Source organism: Aquarana catesbeiana, linkage group LG01 (genome assembly GCF_042186555.1).
Source record: "Aquarana catesbeiana isolate 2022-GZ linkage group LG01, ASM4218655v1, whole genome shotgun sequence".
In the NCBI taxonomy this organism is placed as follows: Eukaryota; Metazoa; Chordata; class Amphibia; order Anura; family Ranidae; genus Aquarana; species Aquarana catesbeiana.
Window position 1 is genome coordinate 688,952,889 of NC_133324.1, and position 27,722 is coordinate 688,980,610.

Here is a 27,722-nt window from a genome sequence, read left to right on the forward strand (position 1 = left end):
CTATATGTACACTTTATAAAGGGAACACTAATAAGGTGCTTTTTTGTTGGTACATAACACCATCTCGCCTACACGCCATATACCCATGAGCTTTGGGCCGCTGCTGGAGATATCTTCAAGACCGGGGCACGCTACTCCATATTTACTGGAACTGCCTATCTCTTCAGCCCTATTGGCGCTCGGTACAGGGGCTTCTCCATCGGCTGTTTGAAGTAGAGATTCCCTTCTCCCCTAGGCTGTTTCTACTGGGCCTTCTTCCTCCTAAACTCCCCGGTTTAGCAAAAAAATTGTCCACTCACAGTGGCTAGGTGTTTAGTGGCCCTTCACTGGAAAAAGCGACATCCCCCGACACTTTCAGATCTCTATGCCAGAATTGAAGATGTGGAGCTTATGGAATCTATGGTTATATAGACTTAAAGGGTAAGTTCACAGAAAAATCAGTTAGGTGAACTTACACAGGATGCCTCAACCCCCCCCGGTCCGGCTGACCTGGAGTGCAGCTGTAACGAAACGTCCCACACTCCTCTTGAGTGCTTTCATCATATACCACTTCCTCCCAGTCTGAATATAGATATCAGGTATTACAACCGCTCACAAGCACAAAACAAGACGATCCTTGTTTAGTTGCGGAACATGGACTGTTTATTAGAACCAAAATACAAGTCTTATATACAGTAGAAGAGGAGGTCCCCCCTCCTGCTCATATTACTCTAACAATACACCTGTAACCAGAAACCTAATTAACATGAGCTAATTAACGAATCCCTTAAAGCAGCCGATGTGACTCTGTGCCCTCCTGAGCATTGTTATGATTGAGGATTTCACTAAAGGTCAGACTTGTTGTCACCGAGCTTCACACAGTAGATTATACATTATCATAAGTATAAACACAGGACACCTTCACACAATAGCAGGAGCTCCAGTAGGAGTTGTCCCGTCTCCTACATTGTACAGAGGCCAATGTGATCAGCTCTCTCAACTAACATGTTGAGTTCAGAATCAAACAAACCTAGAATATTCTTTACATATATCCTGGGAGATATTGTGGATAAATATTACTGTACCATTTTAAGTAATCCAAGATCTATTTTGGATGGCACAGGGTGACTTAGATATAAGAGGTGCATGGGGAGCTGAAACAAGGGTTTCCCAGCCTTTCGGCAGAAGACTAACACAGGAGGAGACCCCAGATGGGTTGACTCCGAAGTTAGCCCATAGTTTCAGTCCTCTAATGCCTGTACCCACACAGTACTCCAAACAAATTGTTCCAAACAGAGCATTACTCACCCAGCCAACTTCTGCCTCTCTTATAGAACATACCCACTGCTGGGGGGAAGTGCGGACTGGTCCTTCCCCCTGGAGTCCCTTTAACCGCATGAGAGAAGACAGGGTGGCTGGGCTCAGTCCATCATGCTGTTGGGCATCTGGGCCGACTGCCCAGCATCCCTGGGGTATACAGGTGGAGACTGAAGTCCCATCCACCTTTACACCTCTGTTAGTTGAGGGCAGAGGCCAGCAGCACTCCTGGAAACTCCACACAGTCTGCTCCGGCTAACTTTTGGGGAGAGAGGCCGACTGCCCCAGCTCCCTGGAACTCTATAGTTGTTGCCGGTGCTGGGCAGAGGTTGGTAGCACTCTGCCCGGTTGCCAGCATTTCTGCTGGGTTTATGCTAGGGGAGACAGCAGGCCCATCCACCGAAACCAGATCAAGCTGCAGTTGTGAGGTGCCGATTGCATTCTCTCCTTGGGTTCTGATCTGCTGCTCGGGAGTGACCGCCACCTACTCACCCTGGGCCTACAGAACTGCCGCAGGTGTGGGGCAGAGGTCTTGGACCCTCTGTCCGGTTGCCAGCGCTTCAGCTGGGTTGGTGTCATCATTCTGAGGCGCCGTCTGCTGTTGGAACTCCCTTTGACTGGTATTGTCTCCCAGGTGCACGAACCCTTGTTGGGGAGGGGAAATGTCTGCTTCTCCTCGCTGCATCTCTGAAATCCACTGGGAAAGAGGAACCATCACCTTCTCACCTCGGGCCTCCGAAACTGCCACGGGTGTAGAGCAAGGGTCTGCAGTACTCTGTCCTCCTGTCAGCACTTGAGCAGGTGATGCATAATCTATAACATCCTCTGATAAACAGTCCATTAAGTCCATACATTCTGTAATCTGTGGCTGGAGAGATGAGCCGACTGCCCCGCCTCCCTGGAACTCCACAGTTGCTGCCAGTGCTGGGCAGAGTTTGATAGCAATCTGCCCTGTTTCCAGCACTTGTGCTGGGGACTCCACATCATCCTCTTCGGCTAATTGTTGGGGCAGGAGGCTGGATTCCTCCAATCCCAAACTGTGTAGCTGCCATTGGGGAGGTGAGCTGGCTGCTTCCTTTTCCGTTCCCTCATCTGGCTGCTGGGACGATATGTCTATGGTATTGTCTCCCAGGTGCATGGATCTTTGCTGGGGAGGAAAGACCGCTTTCTCCACCCTGGCTGACTGTTGAGGAGGGACAACGAACACCACCTCTCCCTTCTCCCCCTGTATCTGCTGCTGGGAAGTGATCGCCATCTTCTCACCCTGAGTCTCCGGAACTGCCACAGGTGTGGGGCAGAGGTCTTGGACCCTCTGTCCGGTGACCAGCGCTTCAGCTGGGGAAGTTCCTTGCAACGCCACAGATACTGCTGTTGGTGCTGGGCAGAGCACAGTGAAGTTTGGCCCTGATACCAGCTCTTCAGGTTGTTCTTCCTCAGCAGAAAAGTCTATCAAATCCCCTGTCTCTGCAACTGGTGCCTGGTTATAGAGTTTCACCATCTCCTGTCTGTGGAACCCAGAAGATGCTATCGGTGCTGGGCAGAGGTTAGCAGAGCTCTGTCCTCTTGTCAGTGCTTCAGCTTTGGGGATGGCAATCTCCAGATTTTCCACTGCCGATTCTCTGGCATGCTGCTGGACAGGCACATTCCTCCATCCAAGATCATCCCATGCAGAAACAGGATCATCAAGGTCAGTTAGCACTTGCTGCATCCGCCATAAGACCTCCGCGTCCATAGCTGCGGGGGCAGGTTGGCAAAGCACACTGTTACTCTGCCACATTGCCAACTCTTCAGCCAGGATTTCAGAGTGGTGAACTGGTATTTCCTGATAGTCCCAGGCAAAGGGAGCCCAGCCCTGGCGCTGTGCAGAGTCTAGCAGCCATCTGTAGGCGATCTCCAGCTCCCATTCCTGAACGGCCAGAAACTCTATATCTTCCAGTGCACTTCCGAGACGTTCAGTAGCCCTTCTCTGAAATCCATGATTTCGTCCAACCGCCACTCCAAATCATTCCCAAAGTTAGGGTCCCCTGTCGGCTTCACATACAACAGTCCCAGGCCGCCGTAGCCAAATCTTTCCATTGGGCTGTCATCTGCTATCCAAGGATATGCTTGGGATACATGCCACCAGAGGGCTCTGTAGCTCTCATCCAGCCGCATCTCTGCCCAGACCAGCCTGCTTAATTCAGCTGTCTGCTCCTTGTGCGGTTTTTCTCCCAAAACAGCACTCGCAATCCATACTGTCCTGGGTGGAGGGGAGAACTTTTCCCTGGTGTCGCTGCTCACGAGGTAGCTCTTCCTTCCAGAGTTCGCAGCGGATAGAATCAAACCTTCCAAGCAGGACCTGCTCTGATACTGGTCCTCTGTGCTGTATCTGCATCTCTCACAACCTCCTCCTAAATTCCTCTTCCATGGTGGCTGGTATCTGTACCTCTCCTCTCCTGCTATCTGGACCTTGGAACCAGGTGAAAGTTTGGATGTACCAGACTGCAGGAAGCGTCCCACTGCTTGCCACCAATGTAACGAAACGTCCCACACTCCGCTTGAGTGTATTTGCATATACTACTTCCTCCCAGTCTGAATATAGATATCAGATATTCCAACTGCTCACAAGCACAAAACAAGACAATCCTTGTTTAGTTGCTGAACATGGACTGTTTATTAGAACCAAAATACAAGTCTTATATACAGTAGAAGAGAAGGTTCCCCCCTCCTGCTCACATTACTCTAACAATACACCTGTAACCAGAAACCTAATTAACATGAGCTAATTAACTAATCCCTTAAAGCAGCCGATGTGACTCTGTGCCCTCCTGAGCATTGTTATGATGAGGATTTCACTAAAGGTCAGACTTGTTGTCACCGAGCTTCACACAGTAGATTATACATTATCATAAGTATAAACACAGGACACCTTCACACAATAGCAGGAGCTCCAGCAGGAGTCGGCCCGTCTCCTACATTGTACAGAGGCCAATGTGATCAGCTCTCTCAACTAACATGTTGAGTTCAGAATCGAACAAACCAAGAATAGTCTTTACATATATCCTAGGAGATATTGTGGATAAATATTACTGTCCCATATTAAATAATCCAAGATATATTTTCTCAGTCTGGCACAGGGTGACTTGGACATAAGAGATGCATGGGGAGCTGAAACAAGGGTTTCCCAACCTTTCCAAGGGATTCTGGGTTCCACAGGCCCTCCCGTCACAGCAGTGATCACCCACACTGACACATTGGGTCACCGACTCATTGTCCGGGGCTTAGAAATCCCCCGCAGCTTAATCTCCAAAATGTACCTCGTCAGGAGGTACGTTTAGGAGCATTCTAATTGGTTGGCGCTGTCACATGGGTGGCGCTGACCAATCAGAACCCGCGTAGCCAGTCCTGTCACCGTAGGTGAAGAGGAGAGAAAGCAGAAAGTCGCAGGGATTTCAAATCCCCGGACCGTTACAGCGGGAATACGAGCTGTCAGTGCGGGGGATTGCCAGACTCCAGGTTAGCAGGATCGGGGGGGGTCCAGTGTAAGTTCACCATACAGATTTAATGTAAAGGTGAACCTGCACTTTAGAGAGCGGAAAATACAACATCAACTGACATTATCTATAGAGCTATTTTAGGATGTAGAAAACTTGAGGGTAACTATGAAAGTCAGTGTGCTCCACACACCCCTCTGGGGTTCAAACTCACCAAAATGTTGAATAAAACAGACATCCATTGATATAAGAAGAAATAAACTCCACATAGAGCAGTTTCGTTTTAAGATTTTATTGTGTAGCATGCAGTTTAATGGTAAAAACATTAAACTGGATGATACACAATAAAATCTTAAAACGAAACTGCTCTATGTGGAGTTTATTTCTCCTTATATCCCTGGATGTCCTGATCCTCTGAGCTGTTCCTCCTGGGAGATCAAGGTCGTGTATGGTAGCGGGATATTGCAGATATTGTTGAAGCCTGTTTTATTCAACATTTTGGTGAGTTTGAACCCCAGAGGGATGTGTGGAGCACGGTGTGGAAGATTGCGGTGATTGGTGCATTCTCTGGCAGTTTCCCCCTATATCCACTGATTAAACTCACGAAGCACTCTATTTTTCTTTTATTCATCTACTGTTTTATCTGCCAGCTACTGATATCTTTACTGTGTAGTCATTTTCATCACATGTGTGCAATTATATATGCCAGCCAGTCAATATGCCATATTTGACAGGAGCGCCGCTTCGATAAGATTTTTTTAAAATAGATTGATTAGATTGATTAGTCAATCGGTGATAAATTGTTTTATCTTTTGTTTTTATTGTATTGTTTTTAAGTGGCTGCTTACTAAATGCATCTTGGGTTTTGAGGAATCAGAATACCATTGCCTTGATTGTTAGAAACTGGGAATCCATAGCACTGAGTTGGGAGGAATTAGGGAGCGGTGTCATTCTCTTCCCTTTGTTAGAACTATGAAAGTCAATTGGAAATATTGTTGGATTGGATGATAAGGATTTTGCTTCAAATATGGAATTTTATTGAGAGTTAAAATTGAATAAAAATATATAAAATAAAAAAGCCTGACAGATATTCCTACTTTGGCTTTTGGTTGTTATTGTAATTTTTTTTTCTTTTCATCAATGTGTTTTTTCTTGTTACGTAACATTATATTTTCTTTCGTTTGTTTTTAGGTTATTCTCCAACAATTAAAGGACAGTTGTTACATGTTGATACCACAACTAGTATGCAGTTCCGGTCTCTTCTTGAAGCTGAAATGCTTGCAGTAAGTTTGCGTTAGATTTAACTATTATTTGTGTTATATTGTTAATGTATATATTTATTTCTGCCCCACCTAGTATCATAAGTGATATGGGAAAGAACAAGTTTGCTTAGGTGACTTTCCATTATAAATAAATTAAAGAGGAACTACAGCCACAGTCAGCAGCTACAAACACTGTAGCTGCTGACTTTTAATAAAGAGACACTTCACAGCCCAGGAGTCCAGTGCCATTTTCACCCAGATCGGTTCCTTGCAGGTGTTCGAATCCCCTAACGCCGCTAACTTGACTGTGGGAAGCTAGCTGAGACGGCCTACTGTTTTGCAGCTGGCTCCCCAATGTACATGAGTGACTGGTTCTGCAGCCTCCTGTGACATGTCACTTGTTCATACTTCTGCAATTTAGGTGGGAACGGGTATCTGTCAATAAAAAGTACCCACTCCAAGAAAATATATTAACAAACTGTCAATAATGGTAGAGGAGTTGTGTGTGCCTCCATATTTTCTTTCTTCACAGCTAAAAATCAGGTGAGACAAGCCCTTGGGGGCTTCACCCGGCTGGGTTTGAAGCTTCCGGTCAATCCAGTGGAGCTTTAACCACTTGCTTACCGGGCACTTAAACCCCCCTCCTATCCAGACCAATTTTCAGCTTTGGGCGCTGACGCACTTTGAATGACAATTGCGCGGTCATACAACACTGTACCCAAATGAAATTTTTATCATTTTTTCACCACAAATAGAGCTTTCTTTTGGTGGTATTTGATCACCTCTGCGGTTTTTACTTTTTATTAAAAAAATGTAAAAAACTGAATTTTTTTTTAAAAAAAAGTTTATTTTTTTATATTTTGTTTTAAAAAATTTTAAACGGGTAATTTTTTTCCTTCATTGATGTACGCTGATGAGGCGGCAGTGATGGGCACTGATAGGCGGCAGTGATGGGCACTGATGGGTGGCAGTGATGGGCACTGATGGGTGGCAGTGATGGGCAGCACTGGCAGGTGGCACTGATTGGCACTACAGGTGGGCATTGATAGGTGGTACTTGTGGGCACTGATAGGTGGTACTTGTGGGCACTGTTAGGTGGTACTTGTGGGCACTGTTAGGTGGCACTGTGGGCACTGTTAGGTGGCACTGTGGGCACTGTTAGGTGGCACTGTGGGCACTATTAGGTGGCACTGTGGGCACTATTAGGTGGCACTTTTATTGGGCACTGATGAGGCAGATGTGCCTCTTCCACTTGGGGACCGATGTCCCTCACATCCGATCCGGTGATCGGCTTTTTTTTCTACTCGCGCTGTCAGCGTGAGTAAAAAAAAAAACCGATTACCGATCTTTTGTTTACATCATGTGATCAGCTGTCATTGGCTGACAGCTGATCACATGGTAAGGGGCCGGGACCAGCCCCTTACATAGATCGGTGATCAGCCGAGTCTCAGTGACTCGGTGATCACAACGCGCCCGGCGCGCGCCCTGCAGGGCGCGCGCAGGGAGCGTGCACAGGGGAGGACGTCATATGACGTCCTCCCGGGAATGTAGGTCCGCGCTGTAGCCGTCATTCGGCTATAGCGCGGATGCCAAGCGGTTAAGCAGTTCCCTGTGTTTATCTGGGTCCCTGTCAATAATAGTACAGGAGGGGGAAGGAGGAGGATGATTGGAACTTTCACTTTTATGTGAAGTTCACCTATAAGGAGCATCTTTGTTCCTTCAAATCAGGAGAGACCAGTTAAAATGGTTGGGGAATTATATTTGGATGTGTGAATGTGTTTTAGCTAAGACTGTGGTGGCACAGTAATGCCCCATACACACGATCGGACATTCCGACAACAAAATTCATAGATTTTTTCCGACGGATGTTGGCTCAAGTCTTGCATACACACGGTCTTACAAATCTTGTTGGAAATTCCGAACGTCAAGAACGCGGTGACAAACAACATGTACGACGAGCCGAGAAAAATTAAGTTCAATAGCCAGTGCGGCTTTTCTGCTTGATTCCGAGCATGCGTGGAACTTTGTGCGTCGGAATTGTGTACACATGATCGGAATTTACGACAACGGATTTTGTTGTCGGAAAATTTGAGTTCCAGATCGGAAAATGTCCGATGGAGCCTACACACAGTCGGAATTGCCGACAACAAGCTCCCATCGAACATTTCCCGTCAGAAAATCCGACCGTGTGTACGGGGCATAAGACAGACCCGCTTGCTTCTGTTTGGTGTGGTATTGAGAATGGTTTTATGTGGATATTCTAGTAATGTAAAACTAAAATTTTATCTAAATGAGCTCAGCCTGGGATCTCAAGATGGAAATATTCAATATAATTAAAAAAGAGAATATGTTTATTGTACACAAATCAACAAACATAATTCTTCTGGGTGTAGTTGTCCCAGACTGAATACAATGTTTAATCCAACAGTCATGTGAGTTCTAGATTCACTATATTTTCTTCCTGTGCAAATGTTTATAAATCTTTACAAATATTAAAGCGGTTGTAAAGACATATTTTTGCTACAGGGGCACTCGTGTGGGCACGCTCCTGAGCCAGGCTGTGTGACCCACACAGCTTGCTTTGGCCCCGCCCCTGCTTTCTCCACACAGGTTTTGAGTGACAGCAGCAGGAGCCAATGACTCCCTCTGCTGCCGCTATGTCCTTTAAAAAAAAGGAGAGCAGCGCTGCTGCAGACTGGCACAGCGCTGGATCGAAAGAGGAGCCAGTTTTAATGCAGACAATGCATTAAAGTGAAAAAAAAAAAAAGCCTTATGCCTTTAAAACCACTTTAAAGGCTTGTTCACATTATGTGCAGAAACCTGTGTTTTCTGCACTATAGAAGAATGCAGGTCTCTGCAAGGACAGACAGAATATATTTTTCTATGTGCACTGTTCACATGTCAGTGTGTGTAAATAAACACTCATACATGCATAAAATGCATATAAACACCTATTTCATCATATCAGTTCTGTGCATTTACTTCATGAGTTTTTATGCGTATGTAGTGTGAATGAGCCCTTAAGAATCAGTATACACACATGATTAAGATATTGTATGCGTTATTTGGTCCTAAAGAGTTAAATAATGTAAGATTTCTTTTGTTAATGCCAGTGATTAATTTTCAGGACTTGCGCACCAAGAATGGCAAAAATGAGTCCCATCAATGTTCTAGCTAGTTTATTTCTTTTTCTTTACATCTGTTTATTATAGTGTGTGTCTTATTTCTCTCCCCTTAGTTTCATATAAATGCTAGTTACCCTCGGGTGTGGAATATGCCCCAATCATGGCAATGTGAACTTGAAGTGTACAAGGCAACATACCACTTTATATTTGCTCAAAAAGGCTTTTTCACAGGTAAGTAACATGATTTGGTATAGCATTACCAAGATCACTGACAGATTTTTTGTTATAGCCTGTAATTTGCACTCTTGTAAAGTTGCTGCTTTATGGTAATAAAGTGGGATAGTGGTAGTTCCTACAACTTTTTTTCAGCCGCTTGATGGCAACCAGTATATTTAAGATGTTGTACATGCCACAAACTTTCAAAAGTATCCAGCTTAAAGTGCTAGCTAAGTCTCCAGCACATCCTCCTCCTCTGTATTTTACAAATGAATACGCTTACTTAACAGTGTCCGCCATATAAAAATATGTAGGTCACTATGAGCTTGAGTTCTACACTGCAATGTGTCTAAGCTTCATACTAGAGGTCGACCGATATTTCGGCCGATATTTGGTGTTTTTTACTTAATCGGCATTGGCGGATTGTGCTGATAAAAAAAGCCGATATAGCTTCAGCATGACTTGCAAAAGACTTCTGTAATAGAAGTCAATACAAGTTGCCTGAAAACTGTGAAGGACTTCTCTCCTCTGGGCAGCCTGCCAAATCTGATAAAAAGAACCTGAAGGATACAATGTTTACACTTTTGAATGGACTAAACTCTGTGTGTAGAAGCTCTCAGTTTAACCATTTAAAGACTAAATCTTTTCTGACATTTGTTGCTTACAAGTAAAAATCCTGTATTTTCTGCTAGAAAATCACTTAGAACCCCCAAACATTATATATATATATATATTTTTTTTAGCAGAGACCCTAGGGAATAAAATAGCGGTTGTTGCAATATTTTATGTCACACGGTATTTGCGCAGCGGTCTTTCAAATGCAATTTTTTTTTTTAAAAATACACTAATAAATTTAAAAAAAAACTAAGCAGTAAAGTTAGCCCATTTTTTTCATCCAGAAGTTTTGATTACCTGTTTTTGTGTATTTAATATTTAAAAGAGTTTTTTTTTTTAATCTAAATTCTACATACAAGTGAACTGATTGGAGGTTTGTTTTGTTTAATAAATGTTTAAATGTAAAAAATTTTCTGTATCACTTAACCACTTAAGGACCGCCTCACGCCGATTTACGTCGGCAAGGCGGCACGGGCAGGCAAAATCACGTACATGTACGTGATTTGCCTCCCGCGGGTGGGGGGTCCGATCGGACCCCCCCCCCGGTGCCCGAGGCGGTCCCGTTTTGTCCCCCGGCGATCGGAGGTGAGGGGGAGGCCATCTGTTCGTGGCCCCCCCCTCGCGATCGCCGCCGGCCAATCAGATTACTTCCTTTGCTGCTGTATGCTAAACAGCAGCAAAGGAAATGATGTCATCTCTCCTCGGCTCGGTATTCCGTTGCAGCGCCGAGGAGAGAAGACTGGTATGTGAGTGCACCAACACTACACAACACAGTAGAACATGCCAGGCACACAAAACACCCCGATCCCCCCCCCCGATCATCCCCTAATCACCCCCCCCCTCCCTGTCACAAACTGACACCAGCAGTTTTTTTTTTTTTTTTTTCTGATTACTGCATTGGTGTCAGTTTGTGACAGTTACAGTGTTGGGACAGTGAGTATTAGCCCCCTTTAGGTCTAGGGTACCCCCCTAACCCCCCCTAATAAAGTTTTAACCCCTTGATCACCCCCTGTCAACAGTGTCACTAAGCGATCATTTTTCTGATCGCTGTATTAGTGTCGCTGGTGACGCTAGTTAGTGAGGTAAATATTTAGGTTCGCCGTCAGCGTTTTATAGCGACAGGGACCCCCATATACTACCTAATAAATGTTTTAACCCCTTGATTGCCCCCTAGTTAACCCTTTCACCACTGATCACCGTATAACTGTTACGGGTGACGCTGGTTAGTTTGTTTATTTTTTATAGTGTCAGGGCACCCGCCGTTTATTACCGAATAAAGGTTTAGCCCCCCGGTCGCCCGGCGGTGATATGCGTCGCCCCAGGCAGCGTCAGATTAGCGCCAGTACCGCTAACACCCACGCACGCAGCATACGCCTCCCTTAGTGGTATAGTATCTGTACGGATCAATATCTGATCCGATCAGATCTATACTAGCGTCCCCAGCCGTTTAGGGTTCCCAAAAACGCAGTGTTAGCGGGATCAGCCCAGATACCTGCTAGCACCTGCGTTTTGTCCCTCCGCCCGGCCCACCCAAGTGCAGTATCGATTGATCACTGTCACTTACAAAACACTAAACGCATAACTGCAGCGTTCGCAGAGTCAGGCCTGATCCCTGCGATCGCTAACAGTTTTTTTGGTAGCATTTTGGTGAGCTGGCAAGCACCAGCCCCAGGCAGCGTCAGGTTAGCGCCAGTACCACTGACACCCACGCACCGTACACCTCCCTTAGTGGTATAGTATCTGAACGGATCAATATCTGGTCCGATCAGATCTATACTAGCGTCCCCAGCAGTTTAGGGTTCCCAAAAACGCAGTGTTAGCGAGATCAGCCCAGATACCTGCTAGCACCTGCGTTGTGCCCCTCCGCCTGGCCCAGCCCAGCCCACCCAAGTGCAGTATCGATCGATCACTGTCACTTACAAGGCACTAAACGCATAACTGCAGCGTTCGCAGAGTCAGGCCTGATCCCTGCGATCGCTAACAGTTTTTTTGGTAGCATTTTGGTGAACTAGCAAGCACCGGCCCCAGGCAGTGTCAGGTTAGCGCCAGTACCACTAACACCCACGCACGCAGCATACGCCTCCTTTAGTGGTATAGTATCTGAACGGATCAATATCTGATCCGATCAGATCTATACTAGCGTCCCCAGCAGTTTAGGGTTCCCAAAAACGCAGTGTTAGCGGGATCAGCCCAGATACCTGCTAGCACCTGCGTTTTGCCCCTCCGCCCGGCCCAGCCCAGCCCACCCAAGTGAAGTATCGATCGATCACTGTCACTTACAAAACACTAAACGCATAACTGCAGCGTTTGCAGAGTCAGGCCTGATCCCTGCGATCGCTAACAGTTTTTTTGGAAGCTTTTTATTGAACTGGCAAGCACCAGCGGCCTAGTATACCCCGGTCGTAGTCAAACCAGCGCTGAAGTAACACTTGGTGACGTGGCGAGTCCCATAAGTGCAGTTCAAGCTGGTGAGGTGGCAAGCACAAATAGTGTCCCGCTGCCACCAAGAAGATAAACACAGGCCCGTCGTGCCCATAGTGCCCTTCCTGCTGCATTCGCCAATCCTAATTGGGAACCCACCACTTCTGCAGCACCCGTACTTCCCCCATTCACATCCCCAACCAAATGCAGTCGGCTGCATGAGAGGCATTTTCTTTATGTCCTCCCGAGTACCCCTACCCAACGAACCCCCAAAAAAGCTGTCGTGTCTGCAGCAAGCGCGGATATAGGCATGACACCCGCTATTATTGTCCCTCCTGTCCTGACAATCCTGGTCTTTGCATTGGTGAATGTTTTGAACGCTACCATGCACTAGTTGAGTATTAGCGTAGGGTACAGCATTCCACAGACTAGGCACACTTTCACAGGGTCTCCCAAGATGCCATCGCATTTTGAGAGACCCGAACCTGGAACCGGTTACAGTTATAAAAGTTAGTTACAAAAAAAAGTGTAAAAAAAAAATATATATATATAAAATAAAAAAAAATAGTTGTCGTTTTATTGTTCTCTCTCTCTATTCTCTCTCTATTGTTCTGCTCTTTTTTTACTGTATTCTATTCTGCAATGTTTTATTGTTATTGTTATTGTTATTATGTTTTATCATGTTTGTTTTTCAGGTATGTAATTATTTATACTTTACTGTTTACTGTGCTTTATTGTTAACCATTGTTAACCATTTTTTTGTCTTCAGGTACGCCATTCACAACTTTGAGTGGTTATACCAGAATGATGCCTGCAGGTTTAGGTATCATCTTGGTATCATTCTTTTCAGCCAGCGGTCGGCTTTCATGTAAAAGCAATCCTAGCGGCTAATTAGCCTCTAGACTGCCTTTACAAGCCGTGGGAGGGAATGCCCCCCCCACACCGTCTTCCGTGTTTTTCTCTGGCTCTCCTGTCTCAACAGGGAACCTGAGAATGCAGCCGGTGATTCAGCCAGCTGACCATAGAGCTGATCAGAGACAAGAGTGGCTCCAAACATCTCTATGGCCTAAGAAACCGGAAGCTACGAGCATTTTATGACTTAGATTTCGCCGGATGTAAATAGCGCCATTGGGAAATTGGGGAAGCATTTTATCACACCGATCTTGGTGTCGTCAGATGCTTTGAGGGCAGAGGAGAGATCTAGGGTCTAATAGACCCCAATTTTTTCAAAAAAGAGTACCTGTCACTACCTATTGCTATCATAGGGGATATTTACATTCCCCGAGATAACAATAAAAATGATTTAAAAAAAAAAAAAAATGAAAGGAACAGTTTAAAAATAAGATAAAAAAGAAAAAAAATAATAAAGAAAAAAAAAAAAAAAAAGCACCCCTGTCGCCCCCTGCTCTTGCGCTAAGGCGAACGCAAGCGGCGGTCTGTCGTCAAATGTAAACAGCAATTGCACCATGCATGTGAGGTATCACCGCGAAGGTCAGATCGAGGGCAGTAATTTTAGCAGTAGACCTCCTCTGCAAATCTAAAATGGTAACCTGTAAAGGCTTTTAAAGGCTTTTAAAAATGTATTTATTTTGTTGCCACTGCACGTTTGTGCGCAATTGCAAAGCATGTCATGTTTGGTATCCATGTACTCGGCCTAAGATCATCTTTTTTATTTCATCAAACATTTGGGCAATATAGTGTGTTTTAGTGCATTAAAATTTAAAAAAGTGTGTTTTTTCCCCAAAAAATGCGTTTGAAAAATCGCTGCGCAAATACTGTGTGAAAAAAAAAAAATGAAACACCCACCATTTTAATCTGTAGGGCATTTGCTTTAAAAATATATATAATGTTTGGGGGTTCAAAGTAATTTTCTTGCAAAAAAAAAAAACTTTTTCATGTAAACAATAAGTGTCAGAAAGGGCTTTGTCTTCAAGTGGTTAGAAGAGTGGGTAATGTGTGACATAAGCTTCTAAATGTTGTGCATAAAATGCCAGGACAGTTCAAAACCCCCCCAAATGACCCCATTTTGGAAAGTAGACACCCCAAGCTAATTGCTGAGAGGCATGTCGAGTCCATGGAATATTTTATATTGCGACACAAGTTGCGGGAAAGAGACAAATTTTTTTTTTTTTTTTTTGCACAAAGTTGTCACTAAATGATATATTGCTCAAACATGCCATGGAAATATGTGAAATTACACCCCAAAATACATTCTGTTGCTTCTCCTGAGTATGGGGATACCACATGTGTGAGACTTTTTGGGAGCCTAGCCGCGTACGGGACCCCGAAAACCAAGCACCGCCTTCAGGCTTTCTAAGGGCGTGAATTTTTGATTTCACTCTTCACTGCCTATCACAGTTTCGGAGGCCATGGAATGCCCAGGTGGCACAAAACCCCCCCAAATGACCCCATTTTGGAAAGTAGACACCCCAAGCTATTTGCTGAGAGGTATAGTGAGTATTTTGCAGACCTCACTTTTTGTCACAAAGTTTTGAAATTTGAAAAAAGAAAAAAAAAAAAAGTTTTTTCTTGTCTTTCTTCATTTTCAAAAACAAATGAGAGCTGCAAAATACTCACCATGCCTCTCAGCAAATAGCTTGGGGTGTCTACTTTCCAAAATGGGGTCATTTGGGGGGGTTTTGTGCCACCTGGGCATTCCATGGCCTCCGAAACGGTGATAGGCAGTGAAGAGTAAAATCAAAAATTCACGCCCTTAAAAACGCTGAAGGCGGTGATTGGTTTTCGGGGCCCCGTACGCGGCTAGGCTCCCAAAAAGTCCCACACATGTGGTATCCCCATACTCAGGAGAAGCAGCTAAATGTATTTTGGGGTGCAATTCCACATAGGCCCATGGCCTGTGTGAGCAATATATCATTTAGTGACAACTTTGTGCAAAAAAAAAAAAAAAAAAAAAGTGTCACTTTCCCGCAACTTGTGTCAAAATATAAAATATTCCATGGACTCAATATGCCTCTCAGCAAATAGCTTGGGGTGTCTACTTTCCAAAATGGGGTAATTTGGGGGGGGGTTGTGCCACCTGGGCATTCCATGGCCTCCGAAACTGTGATAGGCAGTGAAGAGTGAAATCAAAAATTTACACCCTTAGAAATCCTGAAGGCGGTGATTGGTTTTCGGGGTCCCGTACGCGGCTAGGCTCCCAAAAAGTCCCACACATGTGGTATCCCCGTACTCAGGAGAAGTAGCTGAATGTATTTTGGGGTGCAATTCCACATAGGCCCATGGCCTGTGTGAGCAATATATCATTTAGTGACAACTTTTTGTAAATTTTTTTTTTTTTTTTTGTCATTATTCAATCACTTGGGACAAAAAAAATAAATATTCAATGGGTTCAACATGCCTATCAGCAATTTCCTTGGGGTGTCTACTTTCCAAAATGGGGTCATTTGGGGGGGTTTTGTACTGCCCTGCCATTTTAGCACCTCAAGAAATGACATAGGCAGTCATAAACTAAAAGCTGTGTAAATTCCAGAAAATGTACCCTAGTTTGTAGACGCTATAACTTTTGCGCAAACCAATAAATATACGCTTATTGACATTTTTTTTACCAAAGACATGTGGCCGAATACATTTTGGCCTAAATGTATGACTAAAATTGAGTTTATTGGATTTTTTTTATAACAAAAAGTAGAAAATATCATTTTTTTTCAAAATTTTCGGTCTTTTTCCGTTTATAGCGCAAAAAATAAAAACTGCAGAGGTGATCAAATACCATCAAAAGAAAGCTCTATTTGTGGGAAGAAAAGGACGCAAATTTCGTTTGGGTACAGCATTGCATAACCGCGCAATTAGCAGTTAAAGCGACGCAGTGCCAAATTGGAAAAAGACCTCTGGTCCTTAGGCAGCATAATGGTCCGGGGCTCAAGTGGTTAAGGTTGCTTTCACACTGGAGCGGGCATGTGTTGACAGTAAAACGCTGCTAGTTTTAGGGGCTCTTTACCATCATTTTAGCAGCCGAGGAAGGGGTTAAATGCGCCCCTGAAGCGCCGCTGCCGAAACGCTTTGCAGGCGCTTCGGCAGCGACGCGCATTCATTTCAATGGGCAGGAGTGGTGGTATACACCGATCCAAAGATGCTGCTTGCAGGACTTTTTTTTAACATCCTGCCAGCGCATCGCCTCAGTGTGAAAGCACTCGGGATATCACACTGAGACTGCAGGGGAGCCGTTTTACAGGCACTTTACAGGTGCTATTTTTATCCCAAAAGCGCCTGAAAAACGCCCCAGTGTGAAAGGGGTCTAACTGTTAAATTTTATGAGATGAAGGTAAAAAAAAAAGAAGAAAAAAAAATCGGCCTAATATATCGGCCCAGAAAAATCGGCATCACATATCGGCCATCGGCCACCGCAATTTCTAAATATCTGCATCGGCCAGAGAAAAACCCATATCGGTCGACCTCTACTTCATACTGCCTCTTCGCTGGGCAGAATTCTTCACCTCTTACTATTGTGGATGTACCTATAAGAAGCGTGCAAAAAACAAGGAAGGAGGCATACAAGGACTGTTTTTAGTTTAAAAGAATTTTAGTTTTGAAAGCCCTTGATAGATAACATTTATACAAGCCACCACATATCTAAACTCCTTTAGTCTGTGAAACTTCTAGGGGAATACTGGTTCCTTTTCCATATTAACCCTTGCAATGCCTTATGTAGGCCTTAATGTATTGTAAAGCTTCACATGAAAATGGAACAGAGGTGATATAAACAGTGTGAACAAGTCGCCAGTGTGAGAAAGAGATGGAAAGTCTTAACCAATGAAAAATTAACAGGAGCAGTACAAATCTGGAGCAAACTTGGGAGTTTCTGACATGTTTAGTGCAGAGCAGAACTTAAGGAAATTTGGAAAGCTTATTGACATACATAATTTTGTGAGGTCAACACAATCTGGTAAGTGACTTCCTGTCACAGTACATAGTAGATGGATGTGTGAGACTCTCAGTATATGTGCTGCCAAAACAACTGGACTGCTTAGTTACCTACACCTGACCACTTGATTTTGAACTTTCAGTTTTGAATCTGTAAGTCTGTGATATTTCATTGCAAATGCATTTCTAGCATACTTTTTTTTTTTTTTTTGGTTTTAATCATTCAGAAGTAGTTTGCTGTTGGACAGTCTTTAGATATGGTTTTAAATGTGAGTAAGCAAATATCAAAGAACATACACAGCAGCACTGCTTTTATTAGACATTTGACCAGTGCTTCAAATCGAATCTATTCGATTCAGTACCATATTTACAATAGTTAGCTCACCTCTTTAGTAACTGTTTTGAGATACATAATCATGGTATATGGACAGGACATAGCATTCTGGCCTAGGATGGAATGGTGGTAGACTGCCAGGAAAAAAAAATACAGACCCCTCTGGAAAAAAAAAACCTTGCTATTAATGCAGAGGGTTTAATGCTGGTAAAGGCATGGACCAAAACATTATTTGCGGAGGGAGCTTCTGCTATAACAAAAAGTTTCATTATTTTTGGCATTTAGTTGTCATTAAGTTTTGAATTAAAGCGGAGCTCCACTTATTTGGCTCCTCCCCCCTCCCCTGCTACATTTGGCACCTTTCGGGGGGAGCAGAAAAAAAAGCCTGAAAATCCTCTTGAAAGCAATGTATGTTTTAATTTCTCTGAGAATCTGTACAGGCGGTCCCTAGGCTACAAACAAGATAGGGTCTGTAGGTTTGTTATTAAGTTGAATCTGTTTGTAAGTCAGAACAGGTAAATTTTTTAAGTGTAGTTCCAGCCAAAAAAACTATTTTTAAGCTTTTTGGATAGCATAGCCCATAATAACTCTTACAGGAGTGAATTTCCCTTCCTAGGGGTAGATTTCCTCTCACTTCCTGTTGTTTCCCTTCGTTTGTAAGTAGGAGTCATTTGTAAGTCGGATGTTTGTAACTAGGGGACCGCCTGTATTAAGTTCTAAGTTTTTCTTGACATGCTATACATTTTCTGAACTTTCCTGACAGCTTGTTGGGAACATACCCATCACTGAAAAGCTCATATTTTACTAGACTTTAACATCAAAATTTCTCTTACGTTCATTGATGGACACAGTTGTTCTTCAGACAGGCGCGGCGGCCATCTTCCTATGGTCTGGTTGTGGTATGGATGCCATTTTCCTGTAGTCTGGTTTGATGGACATTTTTTAGGTTGGTCCCTCCATGCTGGTATTGTGCTGTGTTGGAGGCCTTGGCTGTGGCGGTCATTTTGTTGGAGATCGCTGGGTGGCCATTTGCTGTAGGCAGCGGACATTTTGCTAGCCTTTGAGACAGCGGCCATTTTGCCTACCACTAGTGTTCCTCTGGGTGCTTCCTAAGGATGGCTTTGCTTTCTTCTGGACTGGTTGGTGCGCTGGCACACACAGCCCTCTTTCTCCTGGTAAACTTTCTGTTCTTCTCCCCTGCAGCTGGGGTGCAGTGGTGGTGAGTCCTGTGGTAAGCTCCCTCTCTGTTGCGGCTGGTTAAAGGTGGCCTTTTCCCAACGGTGCATTGAGCACAGGCTTGCCTTGAGTACCGTCAAGGGTCAGGTCTCTGCTCTTGCACTCTTCTTTAAACGTCCGCTCGCTACACACTGTTTAATCTGTATCTTTGTCCAAGGGGTGCGACGTGCCACCTCCTGTGCATTCTCTGATGCCATTGTGGAACCGGAACCTGGTTCATTGACGGACACAGCATCCACCCTCTCTTTGTTTTTTTTCCTGTACTGCTTTGTGACTAACTGGCTTGCTTATAGCAGAGAGGGGGGTTTATACCAGCTAGAACTACCCATAGGCAGCGCTGTGTTCTTTTTCTGCCTATTGTCTCACTCCTGTAGGTGGCTTTATAAACCCATGGTCAAGAATGAAGAGAAGCTGTGTCTGTCAATGAACTCAGGGAAAAGGATTTTACGGCGAGTAACAAACAATCCCATTATTTCAAACTAGTAATTTCCATAGTTCCTAGAGTAAACTGTTATTTTGACTTAACCATAGTATGACAAGAGAATTTGCCTTTAGCTGATGAATTTATATTGTGAGTTTTTTCTGGCAATGTTTTCCATTCTGTTGGTTTTCGTGTGTTTTTTATATGCTGTGTTAGGCCCTCTATTTCCTAACATTGAGAACAGCAGAAGATGTTAGTTCTGTCAAAATCAATAAAAACAATTATCATGACAGTTACTGATTGGTCAAGGGGCTTTAGATTGTTACAGTGGTAACGTATACAAGTTCCAAGGGCAGGGTGGTGCCAGATCTTTCACCCTTACATCATTACAGTGAGGGGTTTGGCGGCAATGTGCGAGTAATTGTTCTCTCTGTCCTGCTTTAGTAAATAATCCCAAGCAGGACTATGTATCAGGATTTACTCCAGCAGCCACCTCACTGGCATATCATGTCCACATGTCTACAATTCAGACAGGCTTTGCTTTCATAAGTTACTTGTGAGACCTGTTTTCCAATACTGCATAAACACTGCTTATCTTAATTTTGCAGTAAAAGACGCAAAGTATACACAGACCCTGGGTTATAGGTTCTGCTTTTTCTTGCCAGAATGAATAGCATTTGACAAATGTTTTCATTACACGCTGTCATGCTTATGATTGTTTTTTTGATTTAACATCTACCAAATGGGTAGTCTTTCAGCAGCTGCATATTTTAGAAGATACTTGGTGTTTTTTGCTTTCTGAACAGAAGACTTTGGGCTTTCATTCTTAAGTTGTATTGGCTCACAATTGCATTTGGTTAAAAAAAAATATTTCTGGTTCTACTTTAGATCTAATTCAAGACTGGTCCAGTGACAATGCACCAGATTTATTTTCCTTTGTCCCATATACTTGGAACCTAAAGATAATGTTTCATCAATTTGAAATGATCTGGGCAGCAAATCAGCACAACTGGATTGATTGCTCAACTAAGCAGCAAGAAAACGGTAACGTATTTGTTTATTTTTTCTCATAATAGCCTTACATTCAGGGCTTATTTACAGATGGTGCTGTGATCTGTGTTTTTCTGCACTGGGTCAATGCAGGTCACCGATAAGGCACATAGAAAAGAATTCACATTGCAATGCAGCGGGAAGACATGTAGAATTTTACAACAGCACTCTGAAAGGCACTGCATGTCCCTGCTTGGCAGTACAGCGCACCATACTGCTGTGCAGAGACATGAATGAAGTATCGCTTTGTGCCACTTTCAATATGTTAAAAACAAAGGTAAAGGAAAAAAAAGCTGGCTGCAATGTTAAAATGCATATAGCACTGCAGGCTCACTGCGCCTAAACCGACCGCAGTCCTTATGCCAATACTAAGCATTTTAGCATGCAGTACTGTGTGACGAAGCCCTAAGGGTTCTTCACATGTGCGTCAGTACCCTGTGTGTTTATGCAGCATTTATTTGGCCATTTTTAAAGCTTCACAACTGTCCTTCAATACCTGTCATGAATATTACAATAGCACCACACAGTGCTGTTTACACTGGAGCGGTAGAGTTGTGTTGTGTGATGTTCCAAAAATTCAGCTGCATGTCACTTTCATGAGGCATAGATGCTTGTCAGCCGGCTTCATTTATTTTATTGGTAATGCTATATAACCACTCTTTAACCATTTCAGCCCTGGAAAGTTTTGCCCCCTTAATGACCAGGCCATTTTTTGCGATTTGCAACAGGTACGTCATTTCGCACAATAGAGCCGACCTGCCGCAGTACAAGTACATTAGGTGGTTGGCAAGTTGTTAACAGCACCTATAGCATTTATGGTGTATTCATGAAGCATCTATAAAGTGTTGGCTGGGCACTGGGGGAGAGGCAGTGGAGGTTCCTGTAAGCCAGAATGCACTGGGAAATAATGATAACCATTTGCTTCTGTGTGCAGGCAAAAACATCAGCCAGCCAGCAATACCTCAAGTGTCAGGTAGGAGCAGGGGCATTGAGCAGTAGTGATGGGCTCAGGCGTGAAGCCAGGAAGCCATCACTGCACACCGCCAATCATAGGCAGTGAGGCATTTCCCGACCAGCAGCTGCACATACACACACTGCCTATGATTGGTGGTGTGCAGTGCCAGCTGCCTGGCGGGTTCAGTTCGAACACACCCAAGCCCATTTTTATTGAGCATTATTGCCAGTGGCAAAGCTTTTTGTTTTAGCCAAGTTGAACTGGACCAAGTCAAGAGTCAGAGATACATTGATAAAGGGGATGTCGCACGCTGATGGTAAATTTCCTATAATGGGAGCAGCTGCTGCCTCCACTGTGACACCTACCTGGGTAGGGTCTAAGTATGAATAGATAGTATGGGTATTGGTGGTTATGGCGCTGCTTTGAAACTGCACTAAACCTTGGATAAACCAATATAAAGTGATACGTGCTAATCAATGAACCTTAAAGTTGTTGTTAAGCCACACTAACCTGTATACACCATCAGCACTGCTTCCTATTGCAGTGCCCCACTCTGTGTGTTATTTATAACAATAAATGCTGCAAATACCTAATTTCACAGCCGAGATTGCGATCACATGACCAGCCAGCTTTCCCCTTTCCTCCTCTGATAGATGCAGCGGGAGGGGCCGAGATTCCCCTGCTGATGTCAGTCTGGAGGGGGGGGAGGAGGAGAGAGCTGACTGGTTGTGTGATCGCAATCTCGGCTCCTAAATGAGGTATTTACAGCATATATATATATATATATATATATATATATATATATATATATATATATATCGTACACAGAGGGGGGCACTGCAATAGGAGGCAGTGCTGATAGTGTATACAGGTTAGTATTATGAGAGCAGCAAGAGGGGGGAGGGGCGGCACCCTCATGAGCAGACAGACAGGGGAGGAAGACACAGGATCAGAGAGGAGAGCAGATAGCAGGCTGCGAATGACAGGGACAAGCAAACTAACCATGGTGGCTCATCAGCCATGATACACCATGGTCAATTTACATAGGGGAGGGTAGAAACTGGCAGGATCAGCCAAGTTTTTTAGGGGTTACAGGGGGCCAAATTAAACAGAACAAGCACTGTGTTGTATAACATGCTTTAAAAGAACCAGATACCTTTTATTTTTTTTTTTGGGGGGGGGTTAACAAATGCTTTAATAAGTGTGATGATATAAACCTTGAGTGAACCAATATAAAGTTACCAGTTTTATGAACCTTGATGAGTGTAAAGTGACAAAGTGTAAAAATTGTATATGGTACAGTGAAGAATACAAATTACGCTAGCTAAATATAAAACTGAAATTTAAAAAGTTAATATAAATTGAATAAAGTCCTAAATAGCGTAAATAAACAATCCATATAAAATACCACCAAAAATCAAGAAACACTCTTTAAACAAAAATCAGGTGATTGGTGACTTTTCCTCTCTGTGCCCTGAGAAAATAATAACTTATTTATGCAGGTGCTCCACTCTATGCTCTTCTTATGCATTTGTACTTAACAGAGGACTCTCCTCTCTAGGGGGTGTTGCGCTTTCACAGCCACAATGCTGTTTGCTGGAACAGACCTCCATTGGTAATGCCTCTTACCAGCCCCTTCTCCTCGTTGTTGCACAGTGTATGCAAAGAGAAAATAATACTCCATAGTGCAACAAAGTTTAAACTGATGTCTTGATGACGAAACGCGTAGGATGGAGCCACAGCTTCATTGCGTCACTTCCATTTTCTGTTCGAGGAACGCAAAGGAAGCATAGACTTCCCATTTTCTCGCTGCTCAATTGAATTTAAACAATGTAAGTGCATACTTATACTTGTATGGGAAATAATTTCTTTTTAAATGTTATTGCACTATGAAGTATCATTTTCTCTTTGCATATACTATGCAACAACGAGGACAAGGGGCTTATAGGAGGCATTACCAACGGAGGTCTGTTCCAGCAAACAGCATTGTGGCAACACCCCCTAGAGCTCAGAGTGGAGCACCTGCACAAATAAGTTATTATTTTCTCAAGGCAGAGGGATAGTCGCCAGTCACCTGATTTTTGTTTGAAGAACGTTTTCTCGATTTTTGATTTTTTGTTGTATTTTATATGGACTGTTTACACTCTTTAGGACTTTAATCAATTTATATTAACTTTTTAAACTTCAGTTTTATATTGAGCTAGTGTAATTTGTATTCTTCACTGTACCATATACAATTTTTACACTTTGTCACTTTACACTCATCAAGGTTCATAAAACTTGCAAGTGTCACTTTATATTGGTTCACTCAAGGTTTATATCATCACACTTATTAAGGTTCATTGATTGGCACGTATCGCTTTATATTGGTTTATCCAAGGTTTATTGCACAGTTTCAGAGCAGCACCATAACCACCAATAATATCTATTTAGGAGTCGGAGATGTAAATCCATCTTGCAGAGAATTCTCAAAAATGTCTGTTATTAAACCACAACCTAACCTCAAAGTAGATAATGTCCTCTAAATCTCTAACCTTTTAAGCATTTCCCACTAGAAAATTTTCAACGCATCATAAACACATCATAAATGCTATAGGTGCTTTAAAGAAGACATTAAAAGAAACATTTTTACAACACCTAGGTGGATGCAGCATCAATCCAATGCTGTATCTGTCCCCTGCCAGCTCTGCACTGAGAAGAGTGTTCAAACACCACCGATCGCTCAGTTCTCTCCTCCGCTCTGAACAGAGAGCCGTGACTGTCAGTCACCATCTATCTGCTCTGTCCCTCCAGTGCTCACTGGAGGTCTGGGCTGTGGAGAGGGGGGGCTGGCTCAGGCTCTCAGTGGATCGCTGAGGGGCTGAGCCAGGTGCTTGTCCATATGGTCAGGTCCTTTCCCGAGCCTGGACCGGCTGAGTGACATCAGCCGATGTCACTCAGGGTCACTCAGGGTAAGAGGAGTACAGAACGGGTCACAGGTGTATAGAACAAACTACACTCCCGTGACCTACAGGAGAATTATAGCCAAAACAACTTTGGCTATACTTTTCCTTTAATGAGCATTGCTTTGTTCGTAATCAGTACGCGTGTGAACGAACCCTGAGCTGTTAAACTGACATATCTTTGGAGAGTGTTCTGTTCTATGACATTTTTCCTGGTAATACAGCTATTTTTGCACAAATGGATACTTGTCATTTTACAGTGCTTATAAAAAAAAGGTATTTACTTTCTTGGGGGTTTTTATTGTCATAGAACAGTACAAAAATGTGCTTTTAAACATCAAAGTCAAAGCTGATCTTTACAAAGGGTTTTAAACTAACTACAATGAAAAATTGCAATTTGACTGCTTGAGAATACACTACCTTTATTACGATGCATCTTAGGATTAATGCACACGGATATTTGACCCATCAGTGTCAAATCTCATAATTTTCGTTTGCCCAGAAGGCATAGGTGCAGCATTCAGCGCCACGAACAGCAGCCTACCAGAATCTGACAGGCTGAAATACACTGCAATTGGACACTGTACTGACCATATACATTCAGGGACTTATGCCATAGAGTCATGATTTCTGCATTTGTAGGATATGTCTGTGAATGTATATGCCCCTAAACACAAATACTGCTTAGTACAGCGTCCAGCCGCGGTGTACATCAGCCTGTCAAAGATTTTTACAGGCTGCTGATAGCAGGGCTGGACACTGCACCTGTGCCTCCCGGGTGCTCAAAACACTGGCATTTGACGCTGATGGGCCATGCTGCCCATGTGCATGTAGCCTCAATCAGCATCAGTACAATCAAGTAAAGACATAAGTAAAATGGAGATTACCTGCGATTGCAGCATAATTGCACATGTATCTAGAAGGTTCTTCCTTTGTTGAACAGAAATTGCATTTCCTATGCAATGGAACCCTCCAAGCAACTCTGTGAAAAGGTGATTGAAAGCAAAAATTGGGATGAATACCATAAAATTAATGAATCCGTGAATATCCCTTGAAGTACAGTTAAATAAGTATTTAAGAATTAGAAAAAGTGTGGCACAGCAGTAAAGCTGTAAAAGAACATGCCAAAAGTGAATGATCTTTCAAGGAAGAGATTGATGAGAGAGGTCACCTTTAGGTGTATGACAACTGTAGGGAGTTATATGTCTCTAAGACTGGAGAGATGGACAAGACTATGTATATACAGCCGTTTCTTAGGTCACCAGTCACAGCTTTATGGGATAGTGACAAAAGAAAAACTCTTCATGTTTGCCAGAAAGCACCTGTGAGACTCTGAAGGTAGTTTGAAGAATGTTCCATGGTCTGATGAGTGCAAAATTGGGCTGTTCGGCCATTAAACACAACATTTCCAGTGTGACTAATGGTGGTGGCAGCATTATGGCATAGGGATGTTTCTCTTAAGAAGGTCATGAAAGGGTAGAGTGAATTTGGGAAAATGCAGGGAATTTCTGGAGGAGAATCTAACATAGACTAAATGTTGTCCAGCAAGATAATGACCCCAAACATAAAGCCAAAACTAAATAACACTTTTACTGTCCTTGAATGACCAAGCTAGAGTCCAGGTCTCGATTGAATAGGCAAGTTGTGTCTGTTGGCTGTCCACTTCCGATGTTCATGCCAGAGCTAGAGCAGTTTTACAAATGGGAATTGGAAAAAAATGTAGTTTCTAGATTTGCAAAGCTGGAAAAGACCTATCCACACAGACTGAAGGCAGTAATGATGTCACATGCATCTATGAAATTCAAACTTGAAAGGGGTATATATTTATGCAGTCAGTTATTTTTTTATCATAATAATTGAAATCACTTTGCAGAGATTTACTTTCACTTTGACATTAAACAGTACATTTTTGTTAATCAGAGTAAGAAAAAGAAAATCCCCTGCTATTCAATGTTCTAACAGTAAGGCAATAAAAAGGGGGAAAATCATTTTTAAAGGCACTGTATAGACAATATTCTTACAACAGTAAATGTATGTTGTTTGTATAAAAAACAAAAAAGGCATTAAATGTTCTTGTTAAACAGTTAATTCACGGTATGAGCTGCTAATTTACTGTAATTTTATGCCAGGGAAATTGTACATATATTTGCAGATGTTTTTTCTTAAGATTTCTTTTGGTCCATGTTAAATCAATAACAAACAACAGTAGCCATTATAGTACACATGGAATAATTTTTTCCAAAGCTTTTATTTTTTTTTGTTTTTAAACACTAGAAACCTTTTGTATGGATTTTTTTTTTACCTTTCATTGTATGCACTATTTTGTTCTTTTAGTATATCTTGCTGCCTGTGGAGAAACATTAAACATTGATTTTGCACTGCCATTTACGGATTTTGTACCAAGTACATGTAATACCAGGTTTTCCCTTAGAGTAAGTGTAATTTTCTTTATTTTATTGTTCTTAGTTGTGACTAAACATCCTTTGCTCTTGTCCTTTTTGCTGGGCTTCCAGCAAAGAAGAGGACAGTATAATTGTTATTATAATAGGACCATACAGTTCTATGCCAATGAGTGCTTTTGTCTTATTTGACACAATGGACATGTGTTTCATTCATACCAATGAGATTATCATTCTCATTCTCTTAAGCCTGGTACACACTGAGATTTTTTTCCGTTCACCCCAGCGGGTTGTATGAAAAAAAACTGTCAACCCCCGGTCGGAGCCACTGTACTAACGATCTGACGTTAGTACATCGATCTCCCCTGCTGAGCTGTTCTTTTCTTACAGGGGGACGCCTGCCAGACCACTCCGGTCAGCCCTCCCAGCCACTGGCTGAGAGTGCTGATTGGGAGCTGGTCGGCTGCTAGTTTTCCGGCATGCTTGTCTGACAGAAGCCAGCCTTTTGGACCTGTCGGACCAGCTGCCATACACACTGGCTGAATGGGCTGGTTTTTATTGAACTGGCCAATGTCACTTGGCATTTGGCCCGTGTGTACAGGGCTTTAGGCCAGCCAAACACGGAGCAGATTTTTTCCTTCAACCACGGGCAATGTTGATATGGGAATCAATCCTGCCGAGCCATCGTCTTCTCATGGCGGAGGAAGACAGTGATTATTACTAGCGGCTATAGCAGCTGCTAGTGATAATTGCAGGTAAAACCCAGCAGACTGTCTGTACCCAAGTTAGTCGATCGAACAACTTGGTACATTCAGCCTGCCCATACATGGTTCGAATCTCGGCCAGTTCCTGCTGAACTGGACGGGATTCGAACTGTGTATGGCCTGCCTTAGTTCCATATAGGAAACTAAAAGTAGACTAAATGATATGAACACACAGGGGGTTATTTACTAAAGGCAAATCCACTTTGCACTGCAAGTGTACTTGGAAGTGCAGTCGCTTTAGATCTAAGGGGAAGATCTGAAATGAGGGGAATCTCTGCTGATTTTATCATCCAATCATGTACAAGCAAAAATGCTGTTTTTTTATTTTCCTT

General features: G+C 43.2%; 1 protein-coding gene across 1 annotated transcript in view; it reads left to right on the forward strand.

Moving 5' to 3' along the window:
- BLTP1 (bridge-like lipid transfer protein family member 1) overlaps positions 1-27,722 on the forward strand; it is a gene marked incomplete in the record, with an annotated part of 561,636 nt that overhangs the window by 181,093 nt on the left and 352,821 nt on the right. The window contains 4 exon segments of the mRNA XM_073603515.1: positions 5,961-6,052; positions 9,270-9,387; positions 20,169-20,324; positions 26,562-26,659. Coding sequence (XP_073459616.1) covers positions 5,961-6,052; positions 9,270-9,387; positions 20,169-20,324; positions 26,562-26,659 — 464 coding nt within the window.